The 22620-nt window shown below is 47.9% G+C and overlaps 1 protein-coding gene across 2 annotated transcripts; it reads left to right on the top strand.

The window, feature by feature from the left end:
- The first annotated feature begins 4608 nt into the window (after positions 1–4608).
- Positions 4609–14642, top strand: NEIL2 (nei like DNA glycosylase 2). Of its 2 annotated transcripts, none has more exons than XM_061132788.1 (5): positions 4609–4757; positions 6959–7098; positions 9249–9586; positions 11709–11908; positions 13596–14642. In XM_061132788.1, the coding sequence occupies exons 2-5, from the start codon at positions 6961–6963 to the stop codon at positions 13907–13909; spliced, it is 990 nt and encodes a 329-aa protein (XP_060988771.1). In that variant the 5' UTR covers positions 4609–4757; positions 6959–6960; the 3' UTR covers positions 13910–14642. The 2 variants fall into 2 exon arrangements, with proteins under 2 accessions (XP_060988771.1, XP_060988772.1); XM_061132789.1 differs by having other exon boundaries at positions 4643–4805.
- Positions 14643–22620: the final 7978 nt, after the last annotated feature.

The raw sequence follows: 22620 nt of genomic DNA, 5'->3' as shown, positions 1-22620 counted from the left end.
GCTGGCAAACACTGGTAGCTCAGTGTAAAGGAGAGCTGCGAGGTAGTAGCCTCTCCAGTCCATCTTATTTTCAACATGTGCTGGAGGGTCACACTGAGTTGTTTGCCACCTTCTCCATTATGGTTTGATCCAAACAAGCTCCCCGAGGGCTCCATACCAGTAGGAGAGGAGGGGGAAAACCTCTCCTTTGTCCATTTTGTCTTCACTTTTGTAGGCTTACAGACTTGCTTACTTGCTTCATCTTAAAAGTGGAGGCGGGTTGAGGGGGTGACTCTAAGGTTTGTGGAACAGAACCCAGACAGGCACATCTGCTCCTGCTCAGAACTGTTGGTAGCAGCTTCCTGCCTCTCAGATGGCTTATATCCAGTGGGTAACTGAAGGTCTTTGACCTTTCACAGCACCCTTATTATTTTTTGAGCAAGTGAGGATAAAAAACTATAACAAGCATTTGATATAAAATTGGAAAAGCCTTTAAACTGGTTATGAAATAGCCAAACCTATTCAATGCATCTACCATCCAGAAAGATGAGTAGCTGATAACTCTGGCAAAGAGTAGCAGAAAAGATTCAGAAGCAAAAATAAAAGCTACTATGATTTATATTAGCCTTGGGGAGGATGTGTTTTCTGATGATGAAGTCTTAGCTGAAAACATTTTTGCCACTTCCCTTTAGGAATGGCTTTCAGAGGATGGATATATATATACCTACACACACAGTACCAGAAGATTGACCTCATTCCTTATATGGTCATAACTTGTGCTTCACCCCAGATGGTAAAATCCAGCTTTATTCAGCCTCCTTGCTCACCAGACTGGGTTGATTTTTCAAATCAAATGTATCCTCAGAAGAGGTCAATAATAATGTTAGTCGCTCAGTTGTGTCCGACTCTTTGTGACCCCAATGTCTGTAGCCTGCCAGGCTCCGCTGTCCATAGAGTTCTCCAGGCAAGAAGACCAGAGTGGGTTGCCATTCCCTTCACCAGGGGATCTTACCAACCTGGGTCTCCTGCATTGCAGGCAGATTCTTTTACCATCTGAGCCACCAGGGATGCCCCAGGAGGTCAAGAGGAGGTCAGGTTGCTACCAATCAGGATATGTGAAAGGATGCAATTCCCAGATGGTTGGGAAGTGGCTAGAGGAAGGATGGGGAGGTGGGGGTGGGAGGTGGACTCACAGCAATGGCGTCCTTAGAATAAATGCCTGCCCTAATATGGTGAGTGCAGTCTGCAGGGGGTGTTTGTTCAGGCTGAGACATCCCTCATGGTCCCTTTCAGGCTCACCCCTCACTATGACAAAAATTTTGAAGCGCAGATCAAATCATTTTAACATTCAGGGGCATCAGTCCTTAATATCTGACTTTTCGATACCTTTAGAGGGTAAGTAGTAGCAGATTTAACCATGATTATGTGCTTCACCCCAGATGTTTGGCTTGGGGTGACAGTAGTGAACACAAGTTTATATTCACTGAGCGTGCACCAACTAGACCAGGGCTGGGGGTTATTTGATGCCCCCCTCTTCCAGGCCCCCGGAACTTACTGATGTGCACACTAGTGCATGAGAAATGCGGTCATTTGGCAATCTGCTATCAGAGTGGAGGTGACTGGTTTTCAGTTTTAAAGCATTTTCTGACACTGGAGACAACTCTTCAGATTACATCCTTGCCTTGCCTGAAGCTGGAACACAAACAGGCCTCCATCCTTAACCACACAGATAGGTATCTTCCCAGAACCAAGGACAAGGCTCAGAGCTTCCACGTGTAGCCTGGGAAGTGGAATCCGTGCTCCTGGGGGCTCCGGGCCCTGGACACTGTTCCTTTCTGTTCAGTGACTGGGCCTCTTTCTGTGGCCTCCTGGGGGCACAGCTGCTCTGTGCCAGCCTGGCTCCTGTGCGATTATCATCTCCCCTCCAGTAGCTGCGGCAGTCCAATTTGCAAAAAGACATCAGTGACAAGGAGAGCTAAATAATCCAAGCAAAGATGGCACTAAAGCAGACCTAGGTTCTCAAAGTCCAGTTTTCTTTGGGTCTGGGCATGGCTGGATCACTGGCTGAAGCCTGGGAAATTGTGGGTTTAGTTGGACAGAGAGAGGGGCAACCACACACAGCTGTGTTCTGGGCTCACAGGAACAGTGGGAACAGAAAAATCCTGTAAGGTGCCTGCTGGTGCTCTTAGGCCCTGACTTAGGCCTCCTGTGGTGTCAGGAGGTCTTCAGAAGGACCCAAAGAGGGAGCATCTCCAGTGAAGGCTGATAAATGAGAACCATCATCGCCCCCCCAACACACTCACAGTGTATCCCCGCCCCGCTGTGCGGTGACTGCCCTCTGTCCTGCAGCTGTGGTGGCCCTGCTTCACCTGAGAAATAAACATGACCGCAGAGGTTGTTAACCAGATGCACCTGAAGTTCAAATCACTGCATGGTTTCAGTTTCCAAATCACTGAATCTCTGACAGCAAGGAGTTCATCCAGATGAAGTTCAATACTAGTAAATGATACCCGTGAACAATACACATAGGCCCCTCTTACAACAAAGATATTGTAGTCTCTTGTGCTGCTTCTTTTAAGATAGATTTAGTCCCCCCCCCCCAAAAAAAAAAGATTTAGTCCAATGAAATGGGTTGTAATTAGAGATGTGATACATTTAGATTTTTTGTTCCTCTGTCCTTTTGCTTTACAACTCATGAAAATTTTTTTTAAAAATGAAAATTTCATTACTTCTAGGGTTCTTGATTACCTAAGACTTTGGGGCTGGGATGTGGGATAAAAATGCTAAGACTGAAATAACAGAATCCTAAATAGGATTGCTGTTCTCTGCCGAACAAAGCAACGAGTGATGCCAGCTAATGTGCTTTAGAAGGTAAAGTTGTCACTTCGTTATTCAAACAATCCCCAGACTTCGCTGTAGGGATGTGGCCTGGAAACACTTTCAGGAAGTCTTCTGGTCCAGCCCCCCACAATGACATCGTTGCAGAATTCCTTAATGTGGCTTCCAGCCTGACCACAGCTAGTTTCCCCATTCCACCCTGCAATAGTGCCCATGTTTTGAAATTATTTTGCCTGCACAGTTATTGGGCTTCTCCTCACTTTAGCTCAAAAACATAACTACATATAAATTACACTTCAATTTTTAAAGAACAAAAAGCATAACTGCTCATCTCTGCTGACAAGTACTACCAGATCACACAGGGATAAGTGTGAGGAATTCCTGGTAGCCCCTTCCTTACAGGAGGATTTGAGTCTGGGGTCTGCGGGAGTACAGGGGAGTTACAAGACACAAGCTGCTAAATATTAGGGGTAGTATAGCTAAGGTTTCCTCCCAGTAGCTGGTTAGGGAGAGTCAAATGGAAGGGAAACAACCCATCTAGAAACAGGATACCTGGATTGGGAGACCATGCCTGATGCACTTACAGATCATGAGGGGATCTCAGGGATCATTTGGTGCAAACCCTTTTGTCCCACCATCGTAAAAAAAAACAACTCACCCATAAAAAACTCATCATAAAAAAAAACTCACCCAAGGTTACAGAGCCGGCATGAAGAGGGGTGCTTCCTGAGCACCTCCTCACTACTCCCAGGGATCAAACCCGCATCTTCCGCATTGTAGGCAGACGCTTTACCATCTGAACCACCAAGGAAGTCTTCACTAGGCATAAAGGTTGTCAGATACGGCCATTGCAGTTAACACACTCACCATGGAGGGGGCGCCAGCGTTCTCTCTCTTGTATGCAACAGCCTGATTTTCAAACATTCCATCTGAGACCAGCCGAGAAATTCGACTTTAAAAAGTTCCTGCCACTTATTGAGCACTCCTGCACGTCAGACACGCTAGCAGCTGTACATACTTATTCAAGTTTTCCGAAATCCTCAAAGCACTCTTTACACACGAAGAACATAGACATGTACTCTCTTAGGTTTTTTTTTTTTTTTTTCCCTAATATGAACCATTTAAAAACTCTTAATTGAATGACAATATATTGTTTCTGTTTTGTTACGGCTTTTTGGCCGCGAGACATGTGGGATCTTAGCTCCCTGAGCAGGGATCGAACCTGCACCCCATAAGTTGGAAGATGAAGTCCTAACCACTGGACGGCCAGCCTTGGAATTCCTCAGCCCAAGGATTTTAAATAGCTTGCTTAGTACAAAACTAGTACAGGCAGAACCAGGATTCAAATCTGTCTCCAGAATCTGAACATTTATTATAGCCCACCCCCGCCACTCCCAAAGAGTGGAAACCTAGGAGCTGGAAACCCCGCACAACCTGGGTCTAGGTCCCACTCCAAGATGAAGTCGAATTTCAACTTCTCTTCAGAAGCTGGGGAGAATCCTTGGTTCCAAATTCTCCAATTGAGACACGATGAGAGAAGGTCCACTGGGGAATATGGCTCACTATCAACAGTCACAAGTCCAAAGAAGAGGACAACTGGAAGAGACCCCCGCCCGGAGCCTCACTCTCCGCCCTCCAAGTTCCCCTGGAGACACATGAAACCTCCACGACGCGGTTCAGGACCCCCAGCTCTTTCACTGCACCTGTTTGGACCGAGGAGCCCAGAGCCCCGCCTCCTACGCTCACCAGGGGGCGGAGCCCCGAGCGACCCCACCCCGAGGGCGGAGCTTCGCCCTACGCGTCCGCGTCCGCGGTCCCCGCCCCGCCGCCTACGCTCACCAGGCGTCGCTCTACGCGGCCGCAGAGCTCACCTCGCCTCTGCCTCTCCTCGAGGCTGCGTGCGGTCCTTTGGGGTCCCGGGTTCTATGGGCCCAGAGCCGGTGAGTCCAGCCGCGAGCCCCACCGGCGGCGTCGCACGCCCAGCGCGGGTGAGGGCTGGAAGTCGCGTCCTCGTCGGTAGCGCCCCCCCACGCCCAGTTGGAAATGCAGGGCTTTCCCAGCTTTACTCTCATCACCTGTGAGCCGCGTGAACACTCCGTTACCGAACATTTTAGAAGCATCCCTCATGAAAACCTGTACCCGGGTCCAATTTTTCTTTCTTTTCGGCTGTTTACCACTTTTTAACCCACAGCCTACCGCCCCGCCCAACCCCCCACGCTCCTGCAGTGACCGTCTGCCCCCTCTCTGCACTCTCCGCCTCTCCCGCACGTCACCCGGAGGAGGCGTTGGGAAAAGCAGCCATTTTAGACTTCTGGGGAGTGGGGGAGGGGTGGGGAAGGAGGGTCGGTCTGCAGAGCAAAGGGGACGCCGGCGACGCCCCCTCCTCTCCTCTTTTCTTTGTGGTCCGCTAGCCAGCCCCTTAACCAGCGTCGCGCGGTTCGCCGTTCGGGGGAGGGGCTCGAGGGTGGGCGGGGTGTCCCCTTGGAACCGGCGTCCCTTGGGCTTCTAGCCTCTTAAGGCTGTAACTGAGGCAGCTCGCGGCCAAGCTTCCCATCTCCATAAGTAAACCTAAAAAACACATGCCCTTGTGTCGAAAGAGCTTAAGGATCAGGTGCATTTCAGACGGAAGCTTTTCCAGAAGCTTCCTCTGTGGGAGAGGACCAGGGCGCAGAGCTGGCAGAAGTTCAGGTCGACTTAACTGCGGCGGCCGGTCTCCTTGCAGTCGCGCAGTTTTGTCAGGATACTCTGTCGAGTGTCTTGAAGGTCTGATTAGGGGCAACCACACTCCATTTTAGTGAGTCTAAAGCACCATCAAAGTAAAAATACATATTAATGTTATGGAATGTGGTGCTAATTAAACAGTGAGAAAACATGGGTTGTAAGAGACACCTCCATTTCTGAGATTTTTAAATTCTTTTCAGGATTTTGAAATGCAGTAGCTACCACCATGCCAGGAAGCTGCTTAGTTCCTTGGGTTTTCGTCATCATTTGCAGGTTTCTGCAGTTGAGGAAATCGGTGGATAAGAAGTATAAGCGTGGGGGTGAATGCCTTCAGTGTCTTAGAAGCTGGGGTGCTGAGCACTTAAGACTCAAACATGTGAATTCCCCCCACACAGGACCCCAGTGGACTGCGATGATTTGGGGCAGGAAGAGATGGGGGTCCCAGGTGACCTACATCAGGGTTAAAATGAAACCCTAGCAGTTTCTCAGTTATCAGGGGTAATTTTCTCTAGTTAAGCTGGATGTGGCCTCTCCCTGATCTGACCTGACATGACGCCGTGACTTGTCATGGTCCTGAGTTCTGCGTGGTTGTTGCTTACAGAATGCTCCTGCTAACAGGATGGTCCTGGCAGGCTAAATCGACATCTCTGTCCCTTCCAGCTTTCTCTGTCCCAATCGTCTCTCCACTGAAAGAGGGGAGATAAGTACTAGCAATGGACTGGGATGATTTGGGAAGGCAGACGGAGGACGACAGAGAAAGCATGGAGATGAGTTAGGGCTGCAGTCCAGGAAAAAAGTTAACAAGGGCTGGCTTCTGTTCAGGCTGCAGGGTCACAGCAGAGGGCGCTTGTGGTGTGGTGCCTGGCATGTTGTTGGTGCTGCTTGGGGAAAGGTGAGGGTCTGGATGAGGCAACCATCCTTGGGAAACTGGCCTACACCCTGCTGCAGCTGGACTTTCTTTTTTAAAAATTTTGGGGGACATTTAATTTATTTTTATTATTTTTTTGGCTGTGCTGGGTCCTTGCTCTGCATGGGCTTTCTCTGTTTGCAGTGAGCCGGGGCTTCCCTTGTTACAGAGCACAGGCTCTAGGCATTCATACATTAGTAGTTGCAACACTTGGGCTCAGTCGTTGTGATTCACGAGATTAGTTGCTTCGTGGCATATGGGATCCTCCCAGACCAGGGATCGAACCCATGTCCCCTGCATTGGCAGGGGGATTCTTATCCACTGCACCACCAGGGAATTCCTGGGGTTTCTCTTTGAACTGACCACCTCCCTCCCCAACCACATTCCCTTTTTGGCTGTATATGCTCTTAAAGTTGATGGCAAAAACAGTGGCTACTTGAAAGTTTGGAACCCACCAGAAATGCTGGAGAAACCAGCTAAGTCAGCAGTCTCTTTCCCCATTTCTGCCTGCAGGGATGCCAGAGGGGCCATCCGTGAGGAAGTTTCACCATCTGGTCTCCCCCTTTGTGGGGCAGCAGGTGGTCAAGACAGGAGGCAGCAGCAAGAAGCTAAACCCCACGAGCTTCCAGTCCCTCTGGCTGCAGGACACACAGGTGAGTTCACCGACTTCCAGCAGGTTCGTTCCACACCTCACCCCAGTGGGCCAGCTCCATCAGCACAGCCTGCCCCTCCCCTCGGTTTCTCTCAAGACTTTCCCTGCTGTTAGCCCCTTGTCCCTGAGGGTAGCCACGCTGAGAGTCCATGCAACTCCTCCTCTGACGTTTCTCAGCCGCAGGTCAGCGGCCCAGTGGCCCGTGGAACTGTGCATGAGCTGGATATTCACATTCAGGGTCTGAAGTGATTCTGGTGACTCTCGCTGCGTCCATTGTGCACCTTTGGTTGGGAACAGTATTTAATTCTCTGGGGCCAGCAAGGAGGTGAGGAAAGAGCATTGTCTTAAAATTTTTTTTTAATTTACTTTTTCATTGGTGGAAAATTGAGCATAGCCTTTTTTGTTCTGGGTTTCAGCCTGGCTCGTCTTTGCCCTGAACGTCAGTCAGTATTCCCTAAAGGGCTCACATAGCTGCTTGCCAGTCTGATTCATGCCTCCCCCTCTGGCCTGCAGCTCACCCTGCCCTGGATCTCTCCCCAGTCATGTTGAACTATTTGGAGCTCCTCTCTCAGCCCTTCTTGCTCATGGTTTGACATGCTGATCTTCCTTTTTCTCCCTTCTCCACCCCCATTGCTGTACCTTCATGTTACCATGATAATTCCTAGTCTCCTTTGGATTCAGCCTTGCCATCACATCCTTTGAGAAGCCTGTTCTGCCTGTGCTGGGCTGGGGGAGTGACCCGGCTGTGCTTCCAGGGAACCTTATCTGTCCTCCTGTTGGCCCCTCATTCCTGAATTTGTCCTGCCTTTTGATTGGAGGAGACAAACAGGACAGGGGCTGTGACCTCAGCATTATTGTATTCCTGGCACTTGAGTGTCTGGTGCTTAGGAGACTTATAGTAATTGGTGGTCGAGAAACTAACGAGCTCTGCTGCTGCTTAGCTGTGTGCTCCTAAGCAAGTTACTCAGGCTCTCAGCTCTAGTGTCTGCTTGAGTTGTAAAATGGGGTAAACCACCTACCAGGTAAAATTGAATTAAGTAGACTTTATACCTGGCACATAATAGGCACTCAGTAAATACTAGTTCTCTGTCTTCCGCCGTGCCCTTCTGTCTCTCTTTCCTTTCTCTCTCTCTGTCTCACACATACATCCCAGGCTATAAAACCTCAGTTAGAACTGAAAGATGTCTGTGAGAGGTCTGCTGGACCTTCACATGTGTTTTCTGCATTTGAAGGAGGGGCTCAGGGAAGGGAGAGTGGTTGGCCCAAGCTGACATAGGCTGGCAAGGGGCAGAGACTGGAGCCCACGCCCTCTGACCTCCACGTCTGCACGAGGGCACCTGTACTCTTTGTCCACACTGTCCTGCAAAGTTTGCAGGACACAGGATTGATGTCCCTTTGTCTCTGGATCCCAGAGGCCTGCATCTTAGCACCTGCTGTCACAGAGCTGGCTTGTAGAAAGTAACTTTTTTATAACAGACTCAGAAGGCTGGCTAATCCATGAAAAAATTGGAAGCCATTCCTCTTGGGCATTCTAGAGTGTCCCTGCATCCAGCGTGCATCTCTTTCACTGCTGATATGATTGTTCCACTTGCTTCTATCATTTTGAAAACTGTATACTAAGTGCTCATACGACTGGAGCAAAAAGCAAAAGGCAAGTCCCGAATACTCAAGTTGGGAAAGCTTCATAGAAGAGGCAGGAGGGGAGACATTTATATTAGGATAAATGGCTGGATGCACCTCTGCCAGTCTTCCCCTTTCTGGGTCTAAAAGGCTCAGTCTTTGTGGACTGCAGTAGCAGAACACCTCACACTAGTTGGCTTATAAGCAACAGAAATTTCTCACAGTCTGGAGCATGGGAAGTCCAAGGTCAAGGTGCCAGCTGATTCAGTGTCTAGTGAAGACCAACTTCCTGGTTTGTAGACCACTGTCTTCTTGCTGTGTCCTCATGTGGAGGAAGGGTGGGGGAGCCCTCTGCAGTCTCTTTTATAAGGGCATTAATCCCATGTATGAGGGCACCATCCCCATGACCTGATCACCTCCTGAAGGCTCCGCCTCCAGACACCATCATATTGAGGGTAGATTTCAACATGAATTTTGGGAAGACACAAGTAATTCTATACCAAGCCTTAGATCATGTTCATCTTTTTCTAGGTCCATGGAAAGAAATTATTCCTTAGATTTGATCCAGATGAAGAAACTGTGTCCCTGGGCAATTCCCCACTGTCAGAGCCTCTACGAAAAGGAGAGCAGAAGGACAAGGCCAGGCACCACCAGGAAGCCTCTGACCAGTCCTCCCGGTCCCCTGGAGGAGACAGTGCTGTCCCCAGTGGAGACGATGGTCTGCAGTGTTTGGGAGAAGACAGTCCTGCAGGAGGGGCTGAGAGGTGGCTGCAGGTCCGCTTTGGTTTGTTTGGCAGCATTTGGGTGAACGAGTTCTCCAGAGCGAAGAAGGCAAACAAGAGGGGTGACTGGAGGGACCCTATTCCCAGGTGAGGCATGATCGAGTAGGCCATGGGCTGTGACTCTCTGCGGCTGTGCAGGGTCTAGGGGTTTGCCTGGGCCAGACTCTGCAGGCACGCGTGGTCGTCTCCACCTGCGCCCTGGCAGCCCACTTCTCGGAGAGAGAACCCACTACCCTGGCCACCGTGATGGCAGGGAGACTGTGGTTCCCAGGAGAGGGGCGAGAACCACCTGGCAGCTTGGAAAGTGGGGATAATTTCCCCAACGAACGTGGCCCGAGTTATATCTACTTTCTTTGAGTGTTTGGGGTCATTAAGTTTTTAATTGGATTATGATCAGGACAACAGCCTGTACATTTTCTACTTTTGGCATCAAAGTTTGCAGCCAAAAACATAATTGATCTTTGCTTACATTTTATATGCATAAATGAAGATAAAATGTTCATTAAAAGTAAAACATCCTGATAAAAACCAACCAACCAAAAAAAGTAAAATACCCTGTAAATGTTAAGAACAGGTAGTTGTTTTGATCGCTCAGATTTTCTCCATTCTTGCTTATTTTTTGTTTATTTAATATGCCAAACTCGGGAAGAGGAGCATTGAAATCCCCCACAGTAGTTGTGTTTTTATAGTTTCTCTCTGTCTCTCTAAGCACTTTAGGGGCTTTGTTTTGCTGCCCTGGGTCGCAGGCATCAGGGTCCCTGACTCACAGTTTCGTTGCAGCTACATTATTAAATAATCCTGTGCCCTCTGTCTGCCTTTAGACCTAATTCTGTTTCTCGCTGTTCCATGTTTGGTTGGCTCACTTTCTGGACTTTTTTCCACTTGGTTATAGGTTCATTTTTTTTTTTTTCACTTATTTTAGGTATGTTTGTTATCAACAGTGAATAGCAGGCTTCTGTATCTCTTTAAAGTCAAACTGAAGATCCTTGTTTTGAAATTGGGTAACTAGGCTATTTGGATTTTCTTTCATTTGCAGTCTTACTGTCGCTTGCTTTCTTCTGTTGGATTTATCAGGATTTATCATGTTTCTTTTCTTCCTTTTTTTTTAAACCCCTGTTAATTTGGAAGTACTGCTATTCATCTTCATCCTGTTGGTAATAATCTTATCTTTAAATGATATCTGTCCCCCCCACCCTGGGTTAATAACTATCAATTTTTTGATAGCATTAAATTAATAATCTTCTCCTGTATTATTAACACTGGTGTTTCACTCACTCTCTTGCCACCCTCCCTCCAAGTTGAGACTTTTAAAATATTAGTATTTCTACTTCTATACTTTTCTGTCACTTCTACCCCATCTTCTGTGTCTGCTGAGCTAGTTTAGAATTTTAGTTCCAGATTGCTAATTAACTAAATTGTTAGTTATGTATAATTAAATTAAGTGTATTAAAAACATATGAAGGGTGTCCTTTGTTAGGAGCCTGCTTCCCCCATACTTGGTTTACATTCTCAGGAGCTCTGCCATGACTGTAGACCTCAGATCGCACAGTGGAGTCACAGGGCCCTGTGCTGACCTCTTCATCCATCCTTTCCATCTCCCTCCACCTTGAGATCCTGCTGCTTTCATTCCCATTTGGGATGTATTTTTCCTTGAGTAGTCACCTCAGATGCCATGCAGAGGTGTTTTTCTGAGTCCTGTTCCTCTCAAATTGCCCCTTAACTTCCACATAAGGTGCGTGAGTCTTGGAGTCCAGCTGCAGCCTCTCTCCCCTCACAGAGTGACCCCCTGTCACTTATCGGGGTTCATGGAGGTTTCTCCTCTGTGTCTGCAGTTTAGGAAGCCCAGGGGAGCGAGTGTGATCTTGCCCAGGATGGGAGAGGTGTCTCCTTAGCATCGGCTCTCTGCCCTCCTTCCTAACAAGCCCTGCTTTGTGCCGTAGCCACACCTCCTGAACTTGAGACTCTTCTGTACATCCCAAGTTGTCTTCTATGTATTGTTATGGTCAGGAAAAAGGAGAGTATATGTGTTTTCTTTTAATTAATCCATTTGGTGGTGAGAGTTTGACAGTTCTGGCAGAGCCGTCCCTTTTGTCCTCTGGGACCTGAGCTTCTCCAGGTTTGTCCTGCGTGGAGTGGGAGCCGTGTGTGCACGTAGGACCAGATGCCGCTGGCATAACCCTGAGGACTGTGGCCTCTCCTCTCTTCCCAGGCTGGTCCTACATTTCAGCGGGAGCGGCTTCCTGGCCTTCTATAACTGTCAGATGACATGGCGCGTCTCTTCCCCTGTGTTCAGTCCTGCCTCTGACATCTTGTCAGAAAAGTTTCACCGAGGACAGGCCCTGGAGGCTCTGGGCCGGGAGCAGCCCGTCTGCTATACACTGTTGGACCAGCGATACTTCTCAGGCTTAGGTACGGCTGATGGCAGAGGGTGGTCCCCGTGACGGACCTAGTGAGAAAGTCCCTTGTCTGGGAGGTGGGACACTGGGACCCACCGCAGGTGTCAGGGCTCCTGGGCTCTACTTCCCTCTTTTTTTTTTGCCTTGTGGCATGTGGGGTGTTAGTTCTCCGACCAGGGATTAAAGACAAACCATGCCCCCTGCATTGGAAGCGCAGCGTCTTAACCACTGGACCACCACAGAAAGTCCCTTCCCTGTTTTTAAAATTAGGGAGTTGATCAGGCATTTCTGACCTCTCTCCTACCCTGATTATATTGTTAGTCATAGTTGGCCTGACAGCCTCCTGGAGCATGACCATCTAGAGAGCAGGGGTCACATCCCTCCATCCTTTTTTTTTTAAATTGTAGTATATAGTAGGATCATGGCAGATCCTGCACCCAGAGGAGCACAGGCTTCTAGGAGCAGCCTTTGGGGTAAATTAGCAAGAGAAATGCTCTATAACTAGCTGCTATTACAGACAGTAATCATAACAGCTGACTTTTTCAGGTGACTGACTCCACCTTGCCAGGCACACGGCTCTATCCTTACTGTTCTTCTGCAGGATGGCCACTTACCAGTTTTTCCTTCATTCAGATGAAAAAATTGAAGCAGAAGACCCTTTGCTCTAAGGGCACAGCTGAGATACCAATCAGGTAGTCCACCAGTGAATTAGAGAGAAATTTTGTCTGAAGTGATTGGAAAGAGCAGTCTTTTCACCCATCCATCACTCCACACATACTAAGGGCCTGCCTGCCACCAAACCCACTTTCTCTCCTGGAGGAGAGTGTTAATAACCCAGCAGACCTGGACTCAACTTCCTGGAACTTAAGATAGACTGTGATAAATGCCTAGTGGAGGTTAAAGAAAATGCACTGTTGAGACATTTTGAAGAAACTTATTGATTCTGAAAGGAGAGGTCAAGGTTGACTTCACAGCAAATGAGACAGGAGTAGAAAAATAATAAAATAACACCTTCTCATCAAGCCAGTATTGTAAAGCAATCAATTAAAAATAAGTAAATATTTTCAAAAATTAAAATGCAAAAAATAACACCTTCTGAACACTTTCTATATTTCAGGCATTAAGCTTGACATTTTAAATAATAATAGCAGCTAGTATTTATTATTACTCTCCACATACCAGCATAGTGCTCAACATTTGTATGTATGTGTGAGAATTCTCATTTACTCCCCACGAAAACCAGGTAACCCACCCCCATTTTAGAGAGAAGGAGACAGAAGCTGAAGGATGGCAGGAAACTCACTAGGGTCAAGTAGCTGGGTCTGGTTGGGCCAGGATTCATAGCCAGGCACTCAGATTCAAGCCCCTTTTGTTAATCTCTTTGCTATTACATGGGCCACGTGTGAGTTGTATGTCATTTCATCTTTACAACCACCTCTGGGGTGTGTGCATGCTAAGTCGCCTCAGTTGTGTCCAACTCTGCAACTCTATGGACTGTAATCCACTGGACAGGTAAGTGTTAGCAAATCCTTCGCAGATGGGGTGACCGACTCAGTGCAGTGACTCCCTTGAGATTCCCAAGGACGCATGGTTGCTCCTGAGGTGCTCCCTACGCTAGCTTTGCTCTGTTTTATTAATTTTGTGGCCAGCTATTGTTATGGACTTTTGCCTTCCTTCGTCCCCTCCCCACCTTCTTCTAGGGAACATCATCAAGAACGAGGTCCTGTTCAGAGCCGGGATCCACCCGCTTTCTCCAGGCTCCATGCTGGGTCTTCCGCGCCTTGAGGCCCTGGTGGACCACGTGGAGGCCTTCAGTGCGGACTGGCTGCTGGGCAAATTCCAAGGCACACGGCAGCACACGCAGATCTACCAGAAGGAGCAGTGCCCTGCTGGGCACCCGGTGGTGAGAGAGGCCCTGGGGCCCCCTGGGGGCTTCCAGAGGCTCACGTGGTGGTGCCCCCAGTGCCAGCCAAGGCTGTCAGCGGGTGAGCCCAGGCAGGTGCAGCCCTCCTAGAGCGTCCAGCCTCCTTCTGCATGGAGCTTTGCCCTGAAGGGACTGTGATGCCTGAGCACTGCAGACAGAGTTGTGGGCAGAGGTTGGGACTGGGCACAGGAATTGGGTGGTTGGGATGCGAGTACTGTTGATGTCCATCTCACTGGAGTTCAGTCTAAGGCAGTTTTCACGGAGTTTGATTTTGTTCTCTGCTGGTTTTGGTTAATTCTTTCTATTTGATCCCCATTGTGAAAGATGAGACAAGTCACAATGGCATTTTAGGGGAGACCTCACAAAATGACAGTGTGGCAGAGAAAATGGGAGACAGCCCGGCCCAGCACTGCTTTGCAGATGTTTTATTTGGTTTGGTTTTGGTTTTGAAACACTGGCTGGAGTTAAGATCCTCCATTTGAGAACCAGGAAAAGGGAATTATTATCTTCCTTTTTCCCCCAAGAGGGATCCAGGGCTGAGGAGGAAGTAACAGGAGAGTAGTGCTCTAATTTAGCCTCCCGATTGGACCCTTTCTGTGGGACAGAGACCCCAGGAGGTGAGAGACAGGATCAGGGAGCTGGCCACCTTCCTGGTGTGTCCAGTGGGTTATAGAAAAAAACAAAACAAACCTGCTTGTTTCCTCCTCAAGGTGATGTATTTGTGACTGTTGACATGCTCACCAGTACAGGGATCAAAGTTGTTAGTGAAACCTCGAAGAAACCAGGGCATGAAAATAAAGCTGTTTGTTACTTTGTGTTGTCATCTTTATTTGGCAGGAAAGATTCTTTCACCGTACGTAACTGAGCTCTTTGTGAACGCACCGTGTGAGACGTGTTGAGTTGGTCAGATGGGTCTACTTACAAGGAACGGGGCTGGGAGGAGGGCAGCCATGCACTCTTCACTCTTGTCTTTCTGAAGTCATTGAGTTGCCCACGGTGGGGTGGGGAAAGCCACCTGATGGCAGGCATTGGCTGGGGGCCAAGGTGGTACCCACAGGCCATTTGCTATAAGTCAGTGTCTGTGAGGGGCTGGAGTACAAGAAGGGCTGGGCTGGGCAGACATCACAGCCTGCATGTGAGTAGACACTCAGTGAGATTAATAGAAAAGGGAAAGTGCTGTTGGCAGTTGTTGAGAAAAGAAGCCACAGAACTAGAAACAGCAGTGGAAGTGGAAAGGAGGAGAGATGGGAGGGTCACCATGGTGATGGATGTCAGCTGACCGGACATGGAAACAAGGCTGGGGACGGGCTGAGGATGGCTCAGGCCTGGCAGCTGAGAGCTAGAGGAAGCCACCCCCACCTTGCCCTTGAGATAGAAGGTTGGGGGAACTGAGCAGGTTCCATGAGGAGACAGACCTTGTGCACTGAGCTTGGGGTACTTGTACCTAAGCAGGGGGACAACAGCCAGGAAGCTCCCTGCTAGTGCAGGCTTGCAGACATGGATTTGGGAGCTTTCCTTAGAGCTGAGGGTCAGTTTGAGAAGGTTAACAAGGGTACTTGTCCAGCATGAGAAGGATGGAGGTCACAGGAGAGCCTTAAGATCTTTTGCATAAGATGCAAGAGATGACAGAAGCCAGCTGGAGATCAGATGGAACAGGAGGAGAGAACTGTGGGGGCAGCCAGTGGTGCACACGCTAGAGGAGAGGCCTCTGAATTTGACAGTAGGGCAAGTTTGAGGTCATGACCTTCAAGAGCCAGTTGTGCAGAATGGCAGCCAGTCTGTAGGGGTGGAGGACTGGGTGGGAGCCCAGTGAGCCGTGAGGGAGCCCCACTCTTCAAGAAGGTGGTCCTTGAAGGGAATGAGAAAGAGGGTCACAGACATAAGTGATGTGAGGGTGTGTGTATGATCAGGTGAGGGGGAAAACGGGAGGAAGAGAAATACCAGTGCCAGCATGTAGAGAAGCCTGGGCTTGAGTAGGAAAAGAGAAACAGACACAGAGAGAATCAGCTGGAGGTGAGGTCTTTTGAGGCACAGAGTAGGAGTTAGGGAGCTTTTGTAACAGCTGTGAGCGGAAGTTAGAGCTCAAGGGAAGGTCGTAGAACCATGCTGGAGACCAGAGTAGTCGCTCCATTTCCCAACCTGTCTAGCAGTCTCCAGTAGCTTAGGGTCAAAAAGAAGAGCTATGCTGGATGAACCCACAGTGGAAGGTTGTCAGGGTATGAATGGTAGAAAGACAAGAGGGCAGAGGAGATTCCTTATTTTATCATTTAAGTTGTTGAAATTCAAGCCATATAAAAGTTCATAGAGCAAAACATGGGAGAAGAATCCTCAGTCTACTCTGTCCTCTCAGGAACTGACATCATTTCTCTGACTTCAGTCTGTAATGAGGAAAATAGTAACACCTAGTTGTGAAGGTTGATGACTACATTGTCAGTTCTGCAGCAGAACTGCATGGACTGGATTCCACGTGGAGGTGACAGGGAAGCAGAAACATGAAAGAAACAGAAGCACAGAAAACATAGCTGCCATGCCCTCTCTGAGATATCATTCATCCTCCATCCGGCACCATCATGATCAGTCATCCGGCAGGAGGTTCTTGGCCGAAAGTCTGAGGTAGGTTCTGCGAGGAGGAAAGGAAGAGCCAGTAGAGGCCGACTGAATGAGGATGAGAGAAGATGGTGTTACAGAACCTGCAGGGCTAGGGTGGGGTGAACAGTGGGAATGACTCCTGTGGCCCGTGTGCCTGTTGGATGGGAGGAAAGGCTTTGCTTGATAGGCTGCAGGTGAGGGGTGGGGAGTCCAGGTTTCACTTAGAAGTAAGAGGTGAGATATTTGAACTCCACAGAAGTTAGAGAAAAGATTTACTTAAGAGCTGGAGTTTCATGATGCTTGACATTGTAAAAAGCTTGGAATTTAAATGTGAGGCTTCAGTGGCCTTCAGTTCAATTCAGTCACTCAGTCGTGTCTGACTCTTTGTGACCCCATGGACTGCAGCACACCAGGCTTCCCTGTCCATCACCAACTCCTGGAGCTTGCTCAAACTCATGTTCTTTGAGTCAGTGATGCCATCCAACCGTCTCATCCTCTGTCGTCCCCTTCTCCTCCTGCCTTCAATCTCTCCCAGCATCACAGTATTTTCCAGTGAGTCAGTTCTTCATATCAGGTGGCCAAAGTATGGGGAGTTTCAGTTTCAGCATCAGTCCTTCCAATGAATATTTAGGACAGATTTGCTTTAGGATTGACTGGTTGGATCTCCTTGCAGTCTAAGGGACTCTCAAGAGTCTCTTCTCAGTGACCTTAGCCATTCAATGATTATTTAATTTTTTAAAAAAATTTTTGGCAAGTAAGGATTTGTTAAAGAGAAGGAAAGTACAAAGCTCTCAGCATGGACATTGAGGGTGGTAAAGAGTCCCCCCAAATATAGCAGTTTTATATCTTTATTAGTATTTATTACATTTTTGGTTGCTTCCCTGGATCTGATTGCTGATAATTTATCAGACCAAAGACACATTGAAAAGCAATGACAACCCTAGACAGTATATTAAAAAGCAGAGAAATTACTACAAAGGTCCATATAGTCAAAGCTATGGTCTTTCCAATAGTCATGTCCAGAAGTGGGAGCTAGACAATAAAAAAGGCCGAGTTCCGAAGAATTGATGCCTTTGAACTGTGGTGCTGGAGAAGACTCTTGAGAGTCTCTTGGACAGCAAGGAGATCAAACCAGTCAATCCTAAAGGAAATCAACCTTGAATATTTATTGGAAGGACTGATGCTGAAGCTGAAGATCCAGTACTTTGGCCACCTGATGCAAAGAACCAACTCACTGAAAAAGACCCTGAAGGCAGGAGGAGAAGGGAATGACAGAGGACAAGATGGTTGGATGGCATCACCAACTCCACAGACATGAGTTTGAACAAACTATGGGAGATGGTGAAGGACAGGGAAGCCTGGAGTGCTGCAGTCCATGGGGTCACAGAGAGTCAGACACAACTGAGCGACTGAACAACAACAAAAGGACACATTCCAAGAACTCAGGACAGAGGGTATAGCTTTAGGCTAATGGGGTGAGATGGTTATTGAAAACAAGACCAAGGTCTCAGAGTCCTACACTGACTGCCTAGCAATTTCTACCTCAATCCCCACCTCTAGAGATGGAGACTCTAAATGCCATTATGGGGAAAGGGGCAATGACCAATCTGGCTTCTCCAAGCTGTGTAGGGGCACCATGAAGGATGGCAGTTAGATCTTCACCACTGGGATGATCTAGTGAACCTCGGTATGTCATCTTAGGCTCTATTTCCATAACCATTTGAAGCTTGATAGCTTCAACGTGAGACATTACAAAGTGAGTGAGACAATTTAGAATACAAGGGCTGAAAAACAATATGAGCAAAATAAGACTTCCATTCAGGACCAGGGGTTTCCACCAGGTGGAAGTTGATACCCAGTTCCATAAGGTGGTCCCAAAAGGAGGAGTGGAATCAGCCATTGCCTCAGCTTGACTTTTCAGATCGTACATAGGTGTTGAAGGATCCCAGATGAGCCCCCAAAAGATGAAATGAGAATCTGAGTTCTTGTTCACAGAGCCGAAGAATGAACTTCATGAACACACAGAAACTCATGGTAGCAAGTGAATAGGATTTATTAAAGAGAAGGAAAGCACAAATCTCTCAGGATAGACACTGAGAAGGGATAGAGAGTCCCCAGTTATTATTTTGTAAATGCCTCCTAAATGCTAGGTCTGGAAATACAATGATAAACAAGACAAGAAATCTTCTATACTAGTAGGAGGAGGCCAGCTTGTTACAAGAGTGTTGGAAGCATTTTAGTAGGTTACGAAAAAGTGCTTTATGTGTCAGGGTGGGGGCCAAGTGACTGCCTATCCGTGGTGTAAAAGTTCCAGTACAGTCTCTTATTTCAAGCCTTGGTATTCCATAAAAAGTAGTGGAGACTTGTGATGTGGCTAGTACTGTGCCAGCTGCCCTGTTTCGACACAGCCCCTGACCCTGAGGGGTTCAAGGTGAGGTGAAGGGTCAGACAAAGGATACTTAGCATACAGAAAGTTCAGGATGAGAGTAACCAGTAAACATGACTGAAGTAACGAGGTCTGTGGAAATAGAAAAGTCCACTGGAATAAGAACAAGCAAATGAGGCTCTTTATTCAGAGCGTGCTATAGCAAGGGCCTCAGCCCCCATCACTGGCATGTGGCTGAAACTCAGAGGCAGGCAGGGAGTGGGAAGGCTTTATAGTCCAAAACAAACAAACAAACAAATGAAATCATCATTTTGCTCTGATGGGAGGAGGTTGGCAATGGGATGCTGGAAGCAAGCTAACTAGAAGTGGGGGTGTCTTACGTGACTGGTTTGGGGAATATATTCGGCTTTCTGTGGTTGGTCCTGAGTCGGAAGCAGGGACAGAAAATAGAGAAGTAGTTGATCAAGTCCTGACTATTCCAGGCCGACTGGTGCAGAGGTCATGGGTAAGAATTCTTTTATCTTCTTTGCTCTGGCCATTGTCCATTTGTCCATACTCAGTTTCTGGTTGGGCACCTGGATCAGACTGGGGGAGCTGGATGAGGCTCCAGGTGTGTCTCTAGTGAACAGCAACATCACCACATCAGACACATCTGTCTCTTACTCTGGACCGGACTTCTGCCTCTCCCTCTTTGGGGTAGAACCTCATCCACCTTGTCATTATTCCAAGTGTCTGCCATGTTGTTGGTGTTCAATGGATGCTTGTTAAATCTGAAGAACAGACAAAGGAGAGGCCAGGGAGCTTCAAAAAAGCTTCAAAAAAGGTTTCAGAGTAGTCAAGTGACTTAATAGGAAGCTGAAATCCAAAGGGAATTTAGGTGCCAAATGATGAGGGAATTTTTATTCTATGCCAGAATCCTCAATTTTATCTTGAAAACATTTCCTTTGTGGAATTTAAAATTGAAAGAAGGGAATGTTTTCTATAGGATCCTTGTAACAGGGAAGTGAGGGAGTGCTAAAACCCTTAGCTTTGTGTTTTCTGGTGAAAAGCAGTATGCAAGTAGAGATATAAAGTTACAAGTTGACAGGAGTTTTTGTTACTCTTGTTCAGTGGCTCTTGTGTCGGACTCTGTGACCCCATGGGTTGCAGCACACCAGGCTTCCCTGTTGTCCTTCACCATCTCCTGGAGTTTGCTCAAACTCATGTCCATTGAGTTGGTGATGCCATCCAACCATCTCATCCTCTGTCATCCCCTGTTCCTCCTGCCTTCAATCTTTCCCAGCATCAGGGTCTTTTCTAATGAGTTGGCTCTTTGCATCAGATGACCAACGTATTGGAACTTCAGCTTCAGCATGAGCCCTGCCAATGAATATCCAGGGTTGATTTCCTTTAGGACAGGAGTTTCAAGCAGGACCAAACACCAGGTAAGACGAAACTAAATTGTGGATACATGAGCTCTCTGTGAAAACTCCCTTCAGTTTGTTTTTCTGTGTTGCCAGACTAATTTCATGGAACCAAAGTCTAAAAGCCCACAAGGTCTCACCTTAAGCTAATTAAAATCATAATACCTTATAAAATGAAAGATGGTAGGCAAGAGAGTAATATAATCAAATATATGTTTTAGATACATTACCCAAACTGTCACATGGGATTGGATGGAGAGAGAGAGATGGGAAACTGTCCTCAAAATATTTGGAGAGAGAAGATGGGGCTTGAACTTTGATGGAGCAGAGGTTAAGATAAGAGATGTGTGTTTCTTGGACTCCAGAGACTTGATGAATGACTGGGTGTAGGGAGAGCAAGGAGGACTTAGGGATGACTTGTGGATTTTGTAATTAGGCAACCGGAAGGCTGTTAGTGGAGAAGGAGGAGTTTCAACAGGCAAGAGATTCCAGTTAGGGACAATGTTAAGTTTGCAGTGTTCAGAGGACATCAAAGAATTGCACTGTAAGACTTGAGGCTATGTTAGTGAACTAAACAAAGGTCTGTCATCGTTGAACTTACAGTTTAGCGAGGAGGAACAAACAGACACTAAACATAAGTAAATGATATATTATATATCAGAATGTAATCAGTACTGAGATAGGCCGGGACCTGGACCCTTAACTGTAGTGCTTAGACCTGGACAGATGTCTCCCCAAGCAGCAGAATGCAGAGAGACTAGAAGGGACTAAACATAACTGCATGTTTGGGCAGTTTGGGCAAATTATGAACTGTTGTGGTCCATGCATGGGTTGGAAAAGAATTTCCAGATAGGAGGCAGAATGAGAGGAGAATAAAGTTTAATAGAGTGGGAGACGCTGTTAGAATGGTGGGCTGGCTCAAGGGAGAACCGAAACCCTTTGCAGGTTAGCAGCCAATTTTTATAGCCTCAAGACAGAAAATTCCTACTGGAATGGTGGCATTAGGTGATTGGTTAGGATGCTATAGGGTGGAGAGTAGGGTGGGCATTTTACATAATGTGGGGTCAGAGAACTGGCTGGTTTAGATCTGGAGGCTGAGGGCAACAGTTGCTATGGGGTTTGGTCATTTCCAGAGATTTTTATTCTGTGACCTTGGTACAGGGCTCCACATGAACAATAAGATACAATAAGACCAAAACCCAGCTAGCACTTCTGAGGTGCCAGGAACAAAAGCAGGTACTAAATGATCCTTGCACACAGCACCATCAGAGGGGTGAGCCAACCACCTAAGCCACCCCCTCCCCTTCCACTCACCACCCACCGATCTGCCCCTACCCTCACCCCATTTAAGGAACAAGCTCGGCCCCCTACAGAGAATGAACTAGGGAACCTACTACTTGTTTTCTCCCCCTGGTGTCCCAGTAAAGCCTTGCCTGAATTCCTGGTCTGGCCTCTTATCAATTCTATTGATTAAAGAGTCCAGGGGAAAAACTAGAGCAGAATGGGGCATCAGCAGTGGTGGGGGAGGAATCGGGCAAGATGCCCTGTAAAACAGGGTGATCAGAGTGGGCCTAAATGAGTTAGCAAAGACTTGAAGGAGTTAGCCAACTGCATATCTGGGGTGGGAGGACATACTGCAGGAAAAATGAACTGTAGACAACAGGAGGGAGGGATAGAAAATAAAGGTGAGAGAGGTAATGAGGATGGGGCGCTACTCATACATATAGCTTTTAGACTCTCATAGGAACTTTGGCTTTTATGAGTGTAATGGAGAGACACTGCAGGTTTTTAGGCAGTGATCTGATCTGCCTTAAAATTTTAAAAGGATCACTGCTGTTAAAATAGATATGGGGTTTCGGGGCTGGGATAGCAAGCACCTTCTAGGGCTTGTGAGAGCACTTTCCATATCATCTTTGGATACGGTGTAGAGATTCTTAAAATCTTTTTCTGGGACTAAATTTAAGTGTGCTCGGCAGCCTCAGGCTGATCCCACCCAGCGAGGTGCGGCTGCGCCGAGTGCTTCCGGGAAGAGCGAGTCTGGTCGGCAGGACGAACATGTGGAGGGCTTATTGACAGTCATATTGGACTCCCACCCGCTGCGCTTTAAGATGAAGCCAGGCCGGTGCCGGTCTCCAACGCCTTGAGCTCCGCCTCGGGGTTTCGCAAAGCGAGGGTTCACCACCTCAGGTCCGCGGTGGGCAAGCAGAGGAAAACAAAGGCCCGCCTCTATTACGAGCGCCAATCCCGCTCTCCCGCCCCTTTCTCATCCTCCATTTAGCGTCTAGGATGTGGTCCTCACGCCAGACTCATGCCGCCGCCGATTGGCCAGCGTCTTACTGGTGCGAGCGGCCCTAGCCAATCGACACCCGTCAGTCCACCCCGCGCGCCCACAGGGAGCGGCGCGAGAGCTGGAGGCCCGTTGA

Source organism: Dama dama, chromosome 29, assembly GCF_033118175.1.
Source record: "Dama dama isolate Ldn47 chromosome 29, ASM3311817v1, whole genome shotgun sequence".
NCBI classification, from domain to species: domain Eukaryota; kingdom Metazoa; phylum Chordata; class Mammalia; order Artiodactyla; family Cervidae; genus Dama; species Dama dama.
This window is presented reverse-complemented; position numbering and strand designations above follow the sequence as displayed.

Coding starts and splice junctions, on each gene's coding strand:
- NEIL2 (XM_061132788.1), top strand. CDS start 6,961: ATGCCAGAGGGGCCATCCGTGAGGAAGTTTCACCATCTGGTCTCCCCC. Junction 9,587..11,708: donor TGGAGGGACCCTATTCCCAG/GTGAGGCATGAT, acceptor CTCTCTTCCCAG/GCTGGTCCTACATTTCAGCG. Junction 11,909..13,595: donor GCGATACTTCTCAGGCTTAG/GTACGGCTGATG, acceptor ACCTTCTTCTAG/GGAACATCATCAAGAACGAG.